The 12500-nt window shown below is 41.8% G+C and overlaps 1 protein-coding gene across 1 annotated transcript in view; it reads left to right on the top strand.

Moving 5' to 3' along the window:
- cfap74 (cilia and flagella associated protein 74) overlaps positions 1 to 12500 on the top strand; it is a 76479-nt gene that overhangs the window by 29149 nt on the left and 34830 nt on the right. Inside the window, 3 exon segments of the mRNA XM_048242324.1 lie at positions 1 to 54; positions 1053 to 1175; positions 1604 to 1725. The exon segment at positions 1 to 54 is cut by the window's left edge and continues 179 nt beyond it. Of these exon segments, the coding sequence (XP_048098281.1) occupies positions 1 to 54; positions 1053 to 1175; positions 1604 to 1725 (299 nt within the window).

The following is a 12500-nucleotide window of genomic DNA, read 5'->3' on the forward strand; positions in this document are numbered from 1 at the left end:
GAGCCCAGCAGCGACACCGCCACCGACACCAGCACAGAGATTCAGCTGCCACAGGTAACACACCTGCACTCGCTCAGCTACTGTAACACACCTGCACAGGAGACACCTGTGCTCACAGAGGAAAGCTGCATACCTTATCTCACTCAGCTAACACATCTACACTCACAGAGGTAGCACACCTATTCTGTCCTGTCTAATGCCAAGTAACAACCTTTGTGTTAGTGTGTGCACTGCATGCCCAAGGCAGAAGAAGGAGGCGCCAAAGATCCTTGATTACTAGCAAGATAGAGCAACGTAATTCGTTACTATGGGAGCAAAACGGGACAGTTCCGGTCTGCATAAGTGCACCTTACGTCACTAAATAAACTTTCTCTCTTAACAAGCAGAAAACATAATTGTGTTCACAGTATTATTGTCTATAATCACGTATGATACCAATGAATCATTCTTTAGGACATGATATGAATTTAATTTAATTTAATTAGTCATGTGAACTGAGCTAGCTAGATAGCTAACGCTAGCTTAAAACGCTATACAAGTTGATGGGAGTAGCTATGGCAATACAGCTATGCACTAACAAGTGACTAGTAGTTCAAGGACTTCGTTTAAACTTAATATACTGTACAAATTCACTTGAGTATAAACTATTCAATTTAACTAATTTCAGTAATGTTGTTCAGCTAGTTGTCATTTCAAAGTAATTACACTTCTCCATTTAAAATCTTACCTTAGCTAAGAGGCTAGCTAGCATGCTAACAACCGGACAGTAACTGGCAGCAGCATGGTCTGATATTAAGTTTTAATTACAAATCCGAACACTAAAAAATTACACTTTAGACATAATGACCAATTTATTGGTAAAATTCCACAAGTCTCCATTGACATTAGTGCAAGGGTTTACTCTGGTCTGCATAAAGGGGGATTTCCCCCCCTCCCCCTTGCAATAATCGAACGCGGAAATTGTCGAACGTTTGCGCCTCTCGCTCCGCTTGAACCCTCTCTGGAGGCGCTTACCATCCCGACCGACAAAATGACCTCACTTCCTGTTCCAGGTCAGAGAGGGTGAGGTGGGCCCCTTCGGCAGCACCAAGATCCACATCACCTTCAATCCCACAATCCCCGGCGATGCCCACCTGGACTTCCAGATCAGCTTCTCAGAGCCAGACTGCCAGGCGGTACAGTGCCCCTTGCTCTTCTTGCACACACACACACACCACATATATACATATATAACACACACAGACACACATGAAAACACACACAGACACACATGAAAACACACATACACACGTACACACATACACGCACACTTACATAACACACACACACACGCACCACATATATACATACATAACACACACACACACACACACACACACACATGAAAACACACACACACCACATATACACATACACTTGAACACATGAACACATGAAAACCAGACTGCCAGGCGGTATAGTGTCTCCTGCTCCTTTAGCACCATCTCAGCAGATTTTCCCACACATGTACATAACACACGCACACACACACACACACACACAAACAGACACACACTCATTGGGGATTTTGTGTTGAGCTGCAGTGGTGCCCTTTGTCCTCTAGATCAGTGTGAGTGTGAGCGGGACGGCGGTGACCGCACCAGTGTGTGTGACGCAGCCCGACCTGGACCTGAAGATCTGCAGCTACGGCCGCCTCTACCAGCAGAGCATTACCGTACAGAGCAGGTGTGTGTGTGTGTGTGTGTGTGTGTGTGTACACGGCATCTTTCAGTTCAACACCACATCACCATACATACACCTTTAAAGCATATTAGCATACAAGCTTCACATACACAATCCACAGGAAAATAGGCTGACACACAATATACAAAAAGTGTCCTAAGCAGAGCAGAAAGGATGCTTAAGAGATTGATTGGAATGGACAGCTGTGCGTAGAAGGTATCTAGGTGGTCTTGAATAGATATGTAAATGTGTGTGTCAGGGATTTAGTGGAGGCTAAATGCAAGTAAACACGCTTTATCCACCTCTGGAATTTCAGAAATAGAGTTTATCCACATCTTATTAGAGTTTGTCCACCTCTCAAAAGAGTTTATTCACCAATTGCAACTTTTAACATTCAAAGATCACACTGTACAATCCACATTCACAATATGTGCACTTATCAACACTCTAGAACCATTTAACACTGGTATTGTTATAAACATTGGACAATAACCTCCACCATCATCAAACATGTTCTGAATGTCATTTTTAAAAATCCGATACCGCATGGCGCAGTCCACCTTACCGGGATCACAGAATTCATAGTTTACCCATCTCTTATTTTACCACCACACCCATGGTGTGTATGTATGTGTGTGTGTGTGTGTGTGTGTGTGTGTGTGTGCGTGTGGGAGTGCGTGTGTGTGTGTGCGTGTGTGTGTGTGTGTGAAAAGAGACACTATAGGCCAGATGTACTAACGCTTTTGCGCCCACTTCAGGCGTATTCATGCATTCATATGCATTCATGGGAGGGTCAAGGGTAAAGTGGAAGCGTAAAGCCTAATTATGTGTTCCGCGGTGTTCAAGTTACACTATGGATTGAAAGTTTGATAAATACGATGGAAACTTGGGTCTGACAGCGTTCGCAATCTGCGGTTTGTCCATGGCGCTGATAACACTACTGTACTTTCGCAAATGTACGTACATCTGGCCCAGAGCGTGGTAAACAAAATCGGATTCAGGCGGTAAAAGCCCCGGTAAGAACCAAACCAGATTTTGTTCAAGTCTACACACCTATGGCTACTGAAAAATGTAAGGTTCATTTATCAAATGTTATACTGAAGTATCAAAAAACATCATTGTTTTAGAATTTTCGAACGAAAGGGGCGGTAATTGGTGCTTTTTACGATAGCTGTGGTGTGTATGGTAACCTGTGAGGCTCATCAGATACTGTGTTTGTGTGTGTGTGTTAGCTGTGGTGTGTGTTGTAATAGGTTAGCTGATGTGTGTGTGGGTGTGTGTGGCAGGACAAGGTTTTACCCCCTCTGTGTGTGTGTGTGTGTGTGTGTGTTAGAGAGAGCAAGACAGAGAGAGAATTTGCATGTGAGTGAGGGTGAGTGTTTCTTTGTGTTAGAGAGAGTAAGAGAGAAGAAAGTAAAAGAGAGAGAAAAGAAGAGAGAGATAGAGAGGGAGAAGAGAGAGAATTTGCGTGTATGTGTGTGTGTGCATCTGATTTCTATGTGTAGGACATCACAGAAGGAGGACTTGCAGCACTGGCCATCTGGAACTCAATGTGTGTGTGTGTGTGTTTGTGTGTGTGGTTGTGTTCACGCATATGTTGTTTCGCTGATGATAGGGTTGCAAAATTCAGGGAATGTTCAAAGTTGGAAACTTTCCATGGGAATTAACGGGAATATATGGGAATTAACAGGAATAAACGGGAATTAATGGGAATAAACTGGGAATTTTTAATATGGCAAGTTAATCTATAACAGGGAACTTAAATGTAGTGGACAAAACCCCATCTTGCAGTCTAATATTAGTTAAAACAACCTGATTTAATACAATTTCATTCAAATTTCTACCCTGCACATATGTCAATCACATGCACCCAGCAATCGGCATAGGCTGCTAGACATAAAGGAAATCTATGGTGCGTTCATATGCATGGGGAAAAAATGTTCCAACCAATCGGATTTTGTTGTTGAGTGGTGTGGTGTATCTTGGGCAGTTCAGTGTTGCTAGTTTAGCACGCTAGTAAACCATAGGCAGAGAATGGGATTCCCGCTAGCATGCTAGCTAGCTTTGTATGCTAAGTTAAGCGAAAATACCAACATACAAATCATATTGCTTATTACGAAACAAAATGTTAATGTTTGTATACGATACAGTTTGTATGAATTACCCAAAATTCCCAGTTAATTCCCGTAAATTCCCATTAATTCCCATAATTTCCTTTAATTCCATGAAAGTTTCCAATTTGGAATATTTCCAAAATTCCCCAACTTAACTTCCCATGGTAAGTTTCCGGAAATTTACCAGAAATGTTCCACCCCTTTGCAACCCTACCTCCCACACACAGTGCAGCGTAGTAGAGGTCCACTCAGATCAGCACCACACTGACACGTCAGAGTAGCATGAGAGAAGGATGGAGAGATTGAGTTAAGAGAGAAAGAGGGGGATAGAGGAAGGGAGTGAGAGAGAGAGTTAAGAAAGAAAGAGGGGGATAGAGGTAGGGAGTGAAAGAGAGAGAGTTACGAGAGAAAGGGGGATAGAGGGAGGAAGTAAAAGAGTGAGTTAAGAGAGAAAGAGGGGGAAAGAGGGAGGGAGGGAATTCACGCAGAACCGTTTCAACTCTGCCATCAATCATTATGTTAAGCCCGCCTAACGACTCTATACACAATGTGATTGGCCCTATCGAAGTTTCATTTTTCCAGCTCACAAGCCAACGGAGAGTTGCTAGACTAACCCAGGCAGCAAATTAAATTGGCTGCCGCTAGGGTGCGTCTAGATTTCTAGGCTAGCCTGTTTACATACCTCGCCATGATTTTATGCGCACGTTGCGAAACAAATACACCTGAAGTGGGCACAAAAGCGTTAGTACATCTGGCCCATAGATTCTCAGACAGCCAATCAGTATCTCTCTTCTGTCAGACCCTCAGACAGCCAATCAGTATCTCTCTTCTGTCAGACCCTCAGACAGCCAATCAGTATCTCTCTTCTGCTAGACCCTCAGACAGCCAATCAGAATCTCTCTTCTGCTAGACCCTCAGACAGCGAATCAGAATAGGCATAGAGTCACTGGCATGGAGTCATTCTCCTGCTTCACCTTCAGAGAGTCAGTGACTCTTCACTGGCTTGGAGGTGTGTGAAACAGTGGGCTCGTATCCATGTGCAGCCTCTCAGACGTAACAACCCCAGCAACACACACACACGCTGTGCACACGGACACACACACACACACACCCCACACACAATAGGCTCACACACCCTCTCAGACTTAACAAACCCATCAACACACACACACACACAAATGCACGTGCACACACATACACACACACATGCGCGCACACACACACAATAGGCTCATATCCACATGCAGCCTCTCAGACTTAACAATCCCACAAACCTCCTCAGAAAGATGAAGACTGGGACCCTCCCTTATCAGGGGAGAGAGAGAGACACACACACACACACACACACACACACACACACACACACACACACACACACACACACACACACACACAAGTCAAGTCAAGTTTATTTATATAGCGCATTTCACACACAGAGGTCATTCAATGTGCTTTACATAAACAAAACCAAACAATAATAACAAATAAAAGCATAGAAGGGCAATATAGTCAAAGAATAGTTAAAAGATAAAGATCATAATAAAAAGAAAACATAAAACACAAGGTAAAATCATTTAAAAATAAAGAATAATTAGTAAGCAAAAACAAAGGCAAAAGTAATAAAAGACAAGGTAGAATAATTATCAAGGCAGATTCAGAATTTGTAACTCGGCGCAGTTAGCAGAAAGCATCTGAGAACAGTTTGGTCTAGATTCAAAACTGGCTACAGGTGGGGCCTTTTTGGTGTCATCCGAAAGTTGGTTCCAGAGCTGAGCCGCATAGCAGCTAAAAGCTGCTTCACCATGTTTAGTTCTAACAGTAGGTTTTACTAACAGGTTTTTCACCTGGGACCTGAGAGGACGAGAAGGTGTGTACTGCTGAATCATGTCTGACAGGTATTTAGGTCCTGCTCCATTTACTGATTTATAAACAAGCAATAGTGCTTTAAAGTCAATTCTGTGACTTACTGGAAGCCAGTGCAAGGACTTAAGAATTGTCAGTTCTTTTAAGACTATTTTTTGTAATCACCTGAAGTCTTTTAGTCTTTTTTTTAGAAGGCCTGTGAACAGTCCATTGCAGTAATCAACCCTGCTGGAGATAAATGCATGAATGAGTTTTTCTAAGTCATGTTTTGACATCAGCCCTCTTGAGTTTGGCAATATTTTTGAGGTGGTAAAAAGCTGATTTACATGTAGTTATCGTTTTCATGTGGCTGTTGAAATTTAGATCACTGTCAATTAATACACCAAGATTTTTAACAGTATCCTTTGCCTTCAACCCTTTTGTGTCAAGGAGAGTGGCAACCCTAAGTCTTTCCTCCTTTTTACCAAATATAATTACTTCAGTTTTTTCTTTGTTCAGCTGAAGAAAATGTTGAGACATCCAGGTGTTGATTTGTTCTATACACTGACACATAGATTCAAGAGGACCATAGTCGTTTGGTAACAGAGCTAAGTAAATTTGTGTGTCATCTGCATAGCTATGATATGAAATCAAATTATTTTGGATGATTTGTCCAAGTGGGAGCATATAGAGGTTGAATAATAGTGGCCCCAAGATCGAGCTCTGGGGAACACCACAGGTCAAGGACGTTGGTGTTGAGGTACAGTTTCCGATGGCAACAAAGAAGCTCCTTTCTTGTAGATTTTAGCCAGCTAATAACTATACCTGTAAATCCAACCCAGTGTTCTAGTCTGTGTAGTAAAATATTGTGATCAACAGTGTCAAATGCTGCACTAAGGTCCAGTAGCACTAGGACTTATGTTTTACCTGAATCGGTGTTGAGGCGTTTGTCATTGGAAACTTTAATGAGAGCTGTTTCAGTGCTGTGATTTGCCCGAAAACCAGACTGAAAGTAATCAAAATACCCATTTGATGTTGGGAAGGTGGTTAATTGATTAAAGACTACTTTTTCAATAATTTTGCCAATAAAAGGTAGATTGGATATGGGCCTGTAATTGTTTAGCATGGAGGCATCCAGGTTATTCTTCTTGAGAAGTGGCTTTGCAACAGCTGTTTTCAGTGACTTAGGAAAAGTGCCAGACAGCAGTAATACATTTACAATTTGAAGGACATCCGCCGCTATGAGGTGAAAAACAGTTTTGAAGAAATTGGTAGGCAGAGTGTCTAAGACACATGTGGAAGAGCTGAGATTCTGTACCGTTTTTTCAAGTGTTTTCAGTAGTCTATCAAGCTGAACTCTGACATCAAGTTAAGTTTCCCTCTGTTTGTTGCTGGAAGTTCAGGTTGTTGAATTAGTAATTGACAGTGTTGGGAACGTTACTTTAAAAAAAAGTAATTAGTTATAGTTACTCACTACTTGTTCCAAAAAGTAACTGAGTTAGTAAGTGAATTACTCTATGATAAGAGTAACTCGTTACCAGGGAAAGTAACTATTTGCGTTACTGTTACAAAAACAAAAGTTGCTATATGTCAAAGAATTTGGATTTTTTGAGCAGCCAGTTGAAATGAGTAGAACAGACAGGCGTTTGTAGGCTACATAACTTTTGATATTTATTAGATAGATAGATAGATAGATAGATAGATACTTTATTGATCCCCAAGGGGAAATTAAAGATATTGCACATCGACAGACCTACGGTTGACTTCAGCCTGTGTCATAGCCTGTGTCATTTGTTGTGAGGCAGAAAGATCTAGCTTTTGCTGCTTGGAGGACTTTGCTCCGAGTCCTTCTTTGCTAGTGGATGGCGAGCTATCATCTGTGGTGGAGGTATCGGTGTTTTTGGCCACTAGCTTTAGATGCGTGTGAGATGCTTCATTAAATTAGAGTTGCTTACAACGGATGTTGACAAAGTCTTCGCTCCTGGACATAATGTTCACATTACATGCACGTTCTTGCCTTGATGAATTTGAAGTAGTGCTTATATCTCCACCTTGAAAATGCCAACTTTTCGGATTGCTCCTGCCCTCTGTTGTTTCGTCGAATCTCTATTTTAGCTGTTGCGTGTGTGTGTGTGTGGCACTTGTGCTGGCAAGTTTGTAAAAACACTGGCTCTGATTGGCTATCATGAAACATGACTCTGCCTTAACCAATCATAATCGCTTATGTCGTTATTAACCCACCACCTCACTAGCTGTGAGCCAGGGTGCGTTCGGATTACACAGTTTATTCAATCAATGCATAGTAACGCACCGCATTTAACGTCCAGTAACGTTAACGGCATTGTAACGACGGGAAAAGTAATCAGTTAGATTACCCCGTTAGTGAAAAAATAACGTCGTTACCTAACGCCGTTCTTTTAAACGGCGTTATTCCAAACACTGGTAATTGAGCAGATATGTTGAGTCTGATTTTGTAAATTTTACCTTTAAAAAAAGATGAAAACTCATTGCATTTATTAGTTGAGAGAAGTTCATGCGCTAATTGTGAGGGGGGATTTGTTAACTTATCAACAGTTGAAAATAGAATACGAGTGTTATTTGAACTTCTATTGATAATATTAGAAAAGAAAAACTGTCTTGCTTTGCATATTTCAGAGTTATATGTGCGGAGCATCTCTTTATGGATTTCATAGTGGATCTGAAGTTTGTATTTACGCCATTTTCTTTCAGTCTTCCTACACTGTCTTTTTAGAAGTTTAACTGCTGGATTTTGCTTCCATGGTGCTTTCTGTTTGTCCTTAACTTTCTTGAATTGTAATGGAGCAATGTCATCCATAATGTTTGCCATTTTTGCATTAAAGGGATCAAATAAGTCTTCTACAGAGTCTGACAGTTGACTTGACTTTAGTGAAAGTGCTTGCTCAAAGAGAGCACTTGTCTGATCATTTATGATTCTCCTTTTACCATCATAGCTGTGTTTTGAGTGTGTGGGGACATAGACACATCAAAGAACACGCAGAAATTATCAGATAAGGCCAGGTCTTTAACAGCTGTAGAGACATCGAGACCCTTTGTGATAACAAGGTCGAGGGTATGGCCGAGAGAGTGTGTTGGCCCCTGTACATGCTGTGTTAGGGAGAAAGTATCGATTAGTGCAATGAATTCCTTGGCATAATTGTTTTCAGGATTATCCACATGCAAGTTTAGATCCCCTGATAATAAGACAGCCAAACTCTATGCAAATGACTGATAGCAGTTCACCTAGCTCTTCAAGAAAAACTTTAGCTGAATGTTTTGGAGGCCTGTAAATTGTCAGTAATAAAATCTGAGGAGAAGACTTAATGCGTGCACACATATTCAAATGAAGTAAAGTCACCGAATGACGACTGATTGCACCGAAAAGACGTCTTGAAAATTGTGGCTATCCCCCCACCTCTTTTATTTGCTCTGGTAGCACTCAAAAAACTGAATTTGGGGGAGCTGATTCGATGAGAGTAGCAGCACTGTTTGCTTGATCTAACCATGTCTCAGTTAAAAGTATCTGAAAAAATCAAGGTTGTGTGTGCAAATTAGATCATTAATTAAGAATGATTTGTTTGAAAGAGATCTGATATTTAGGAGTGCTAGTTTTGCTGTAAGTGTTGGGGAAATATGATCCATGGGGGAAATCTGAGGTTGATGTGGTACGGGTAGGAGATTGGACTGGTTTACCCTATAAGCTCGATGCATTTGTGTTCTATTTCTTGTCAATACAGGAATAGAGAATGCCATGGGGCTTACTGGGTCCCGGCATGTTCTCAAAACTACTGTCAGTACCATTTATATTGCAGGGACCCTGAGAATATCATGCAATACAGTCATCATATAATTGTCCCCTGCTGCTGTCATCAGTATTTTCCACTGCACATTCCATGCTATATGCCGGCTGAGAAAATGAACTAAGAGGTTGCTGCTGCTTAAGAGATCCTTCTAAATGGGGAGGGGGAGGGTGAGGGGGTGGAGGTGCCCTTCGCTTCTTTGGTGCTAAAGATCTTGGGCTAGTAAAACTCTGCATGGCTACTGGTAGCAGTCTCTCCATTCTTGCAGGGAACATCATGTGCTTGGGTGGGGATGGTGATGGGTATTCAGGGGATCCTGTGGAGTTTGAGTGGGTGGTGGGATGACGGGGTGGGGATGGTGATGGGAGATTAGGGGGGTTTGTGTGGCCTGGGGAGTTTGATTGGGTGGGGACGTGATTGGGTGTGGGTGGTGATTAGGGGTGGGCGATATATATCGTCTGCGATAATATCGTGATTGTTGTTTTAAGGATGTGCAAATTGACATTATCGAGTATTTAAATTACTTATGGGGAAAAAACACTCGAAATCACGCACTGAAGACTCATACATTCCCAGGAGGTAGGCTATGCGGGAGAAGTGCAGCAGAGCAAGTGTCACGTGATCACTAGTGGGTCACAACATTGTCCCATGCAGCCTAATGTTTATTTTGTGCAGGGAGAGTTACTTGGGATTTTATGCGGCTACTTCTGTTCAAGTAGCATTGATGAGACAGTCACGTTTTTTGCTACACGGTATTATATGGAGAGAAAACATTAGCCTTTGAGTATTTTAATAGTCATTTGTAAACAAATACCTATTCTCATGTAACTCTTTTGTAAATGGACTGAAGTTCGCTCTAAATATCTACGTTTGCCGTTTATGCTAACCGTTAGCATCTCTATGGGATTTCTTATATACATTAGCCATAAGCTAACGCATTAGTTTCTATTCTGTAACTTGGAATGCTAGCCTACGTGATTGCTCTAAAACAAAACATAGAAGGAAATAACTGAGATGTAGGCTACTCTGTTGGTCTGCTCTTAGTTTTACAGTGAATCCTATGTAAAGGTTTGAAAGGAACTTCAGCTTCAGACTTTCTCTTGGGAAACTGTTAGGCCTATTCATCTTCTCAGCTGGCTAGACCATGTCATTGCCACACACACAAGTCATAGAGTGACAATGCATTGGTTGATTTGGTTAAAAAGTCACAGGTTAGGTTATTGGTTATTATTGTAATGATGCTATTCATAAATAATGAGCTATAAAGTAACTCAGACTTTAACAAAAACAATTTTTTAAAGGATATCGACTAATTATCGTTATCGTCAAAATCACAAAAAATATCGAGATATTATTTTTTGTCCATATCGTCCACCCCTAGTGGTGATGGGAAATCAAGGAGGTTGGGGTCTCCATCTGCCTGCTGAGGTTCTGGGAAGTTTGTTGCAGATGCTCCGCTTTCAGCATGTATTCCATTAGTGTATTCCATGTTGTTGTGTCTTTGTGGTGACAAGGCGTCTACGGAGGTGGGGAGGGATATTTGTACTGGTGTTACAACATGACCCTTTCTTTCTGATAGCCTCCCAGACACACACACACACACACACACTTCACATACACACTTGTCTTTTACATTCCCCTAAGCTGTTCTGTCATAGTGACAATATGCAGCTTTAAGCTGTCATCTCCTTTCGCCAACGCACACACACACACACACACGCTGCATAAGCTTCCCTAAGCTGCTCAGTCTCAAAAAACCTGCAGCTCTCAGCTGTCATCTCCAACAACACAACCAAACACACACAAGCAAACACACACACACACACACAGAGAGAGAGAGAGAGAGAGAGAGAGACACTCTACTCATTCTAGTCTCTCTCTCTGTCTCATCCTCTCTCTTCTTTTCTCTCTCTATCTCTCTCTCGCTCTCTCTGTGTCTTCGTCTCCATATTCCTGCCTGTTAATTTCTGTCTCTTTTCTGTCCCTCACAGAGTTGATGTTTATAAGAAGTTCATACACAAACTAGTTTGAATTTAGGCTGCCTTTATATAGACATCAAAACAAGCAGTGTCCCAAAGGTTTTCTACCAGCCTAGCAATAAATGGCCTGACTGTGTGTGTGTGTGTGTGTGTGTGTGTGTATTTTGGACGAAGTATATTTTTGGGGGTTTTGCCTCTATATTGGTAGGACAGTGGAGAGGGACAGAGAGTGGGAGAGAGATATGGGGTGGGATCAGGAAATGACAGGAAATGACTGAACGAATCCAACCCAGGTCCCCATGGGCACTACGACCCAAATGTAGTATGGTGCCGCCTGTGCCACAGCTCCCCTGAGATGGGAGTGTGTGTGTGTGTGTGTGTGTGTGTGTGTGTGTGTGTGTGTGTTGCTGGGGTTGTTAAGTTATTGAACCGCTTAGGTTACCATAGTTAAATGATAGTGATGCAGTTGCTGTGAAGTCTTCACATAAGCTGCTCAACTAAGCTTTTTGGAAATGTGCTTTGGTAATACTGCTGCACTATGCTATTGAACGCTGCATAGTGTACAAACTATTTTGGGATCATTTGAAGTCCTTTTTGAAGCCCTGAGAGATTGTAAACTTTTACTGAACTGTCACAACTGAGTCAGACTCTGGCTCCTGCACCCGCTGAAGCACACTATGCTGATCCCATCAGGCTGGAACTCTGAAGTCTTGATTGGAACACACTGGAGTCTTGATTGGAACACTGGAGCTTTGACTGGAACACTGGAGTCTTGACTGGAACTCTGGAGTCTTGACTGGAAAGACAAACAAAATAATGAGGGTGCATTCTTAAAATAGAAACAAAATGAAAACAAAATGATCAAAAATATTGATGTCAGTGCATTGATGCTTTTTCTGTGTCATTGTAGTTGATAACGTTGACACATTACAGAAGTCCAACATACATGTATATGTGGGTATACACACATGCGCGCGTGCACACAAACACACACACACACACACACACACACACACACATACACA

This window comes from Alosa alosa, chromosome 4, assembly GCF_017589495.1.
Source record: "Alosa alosa isolate M-15738 ecotype Scorff River chromosome 4, AALO_Geno_1.1, whole genome shotgun sequence".
NCBI classification, from domain to species: domain Eukaryota; kingdom Metazoa; phylum Chordata; class Actinopteri; order Clupeiformes; family Clupeidae; genus Alosa; species Alosa alosa.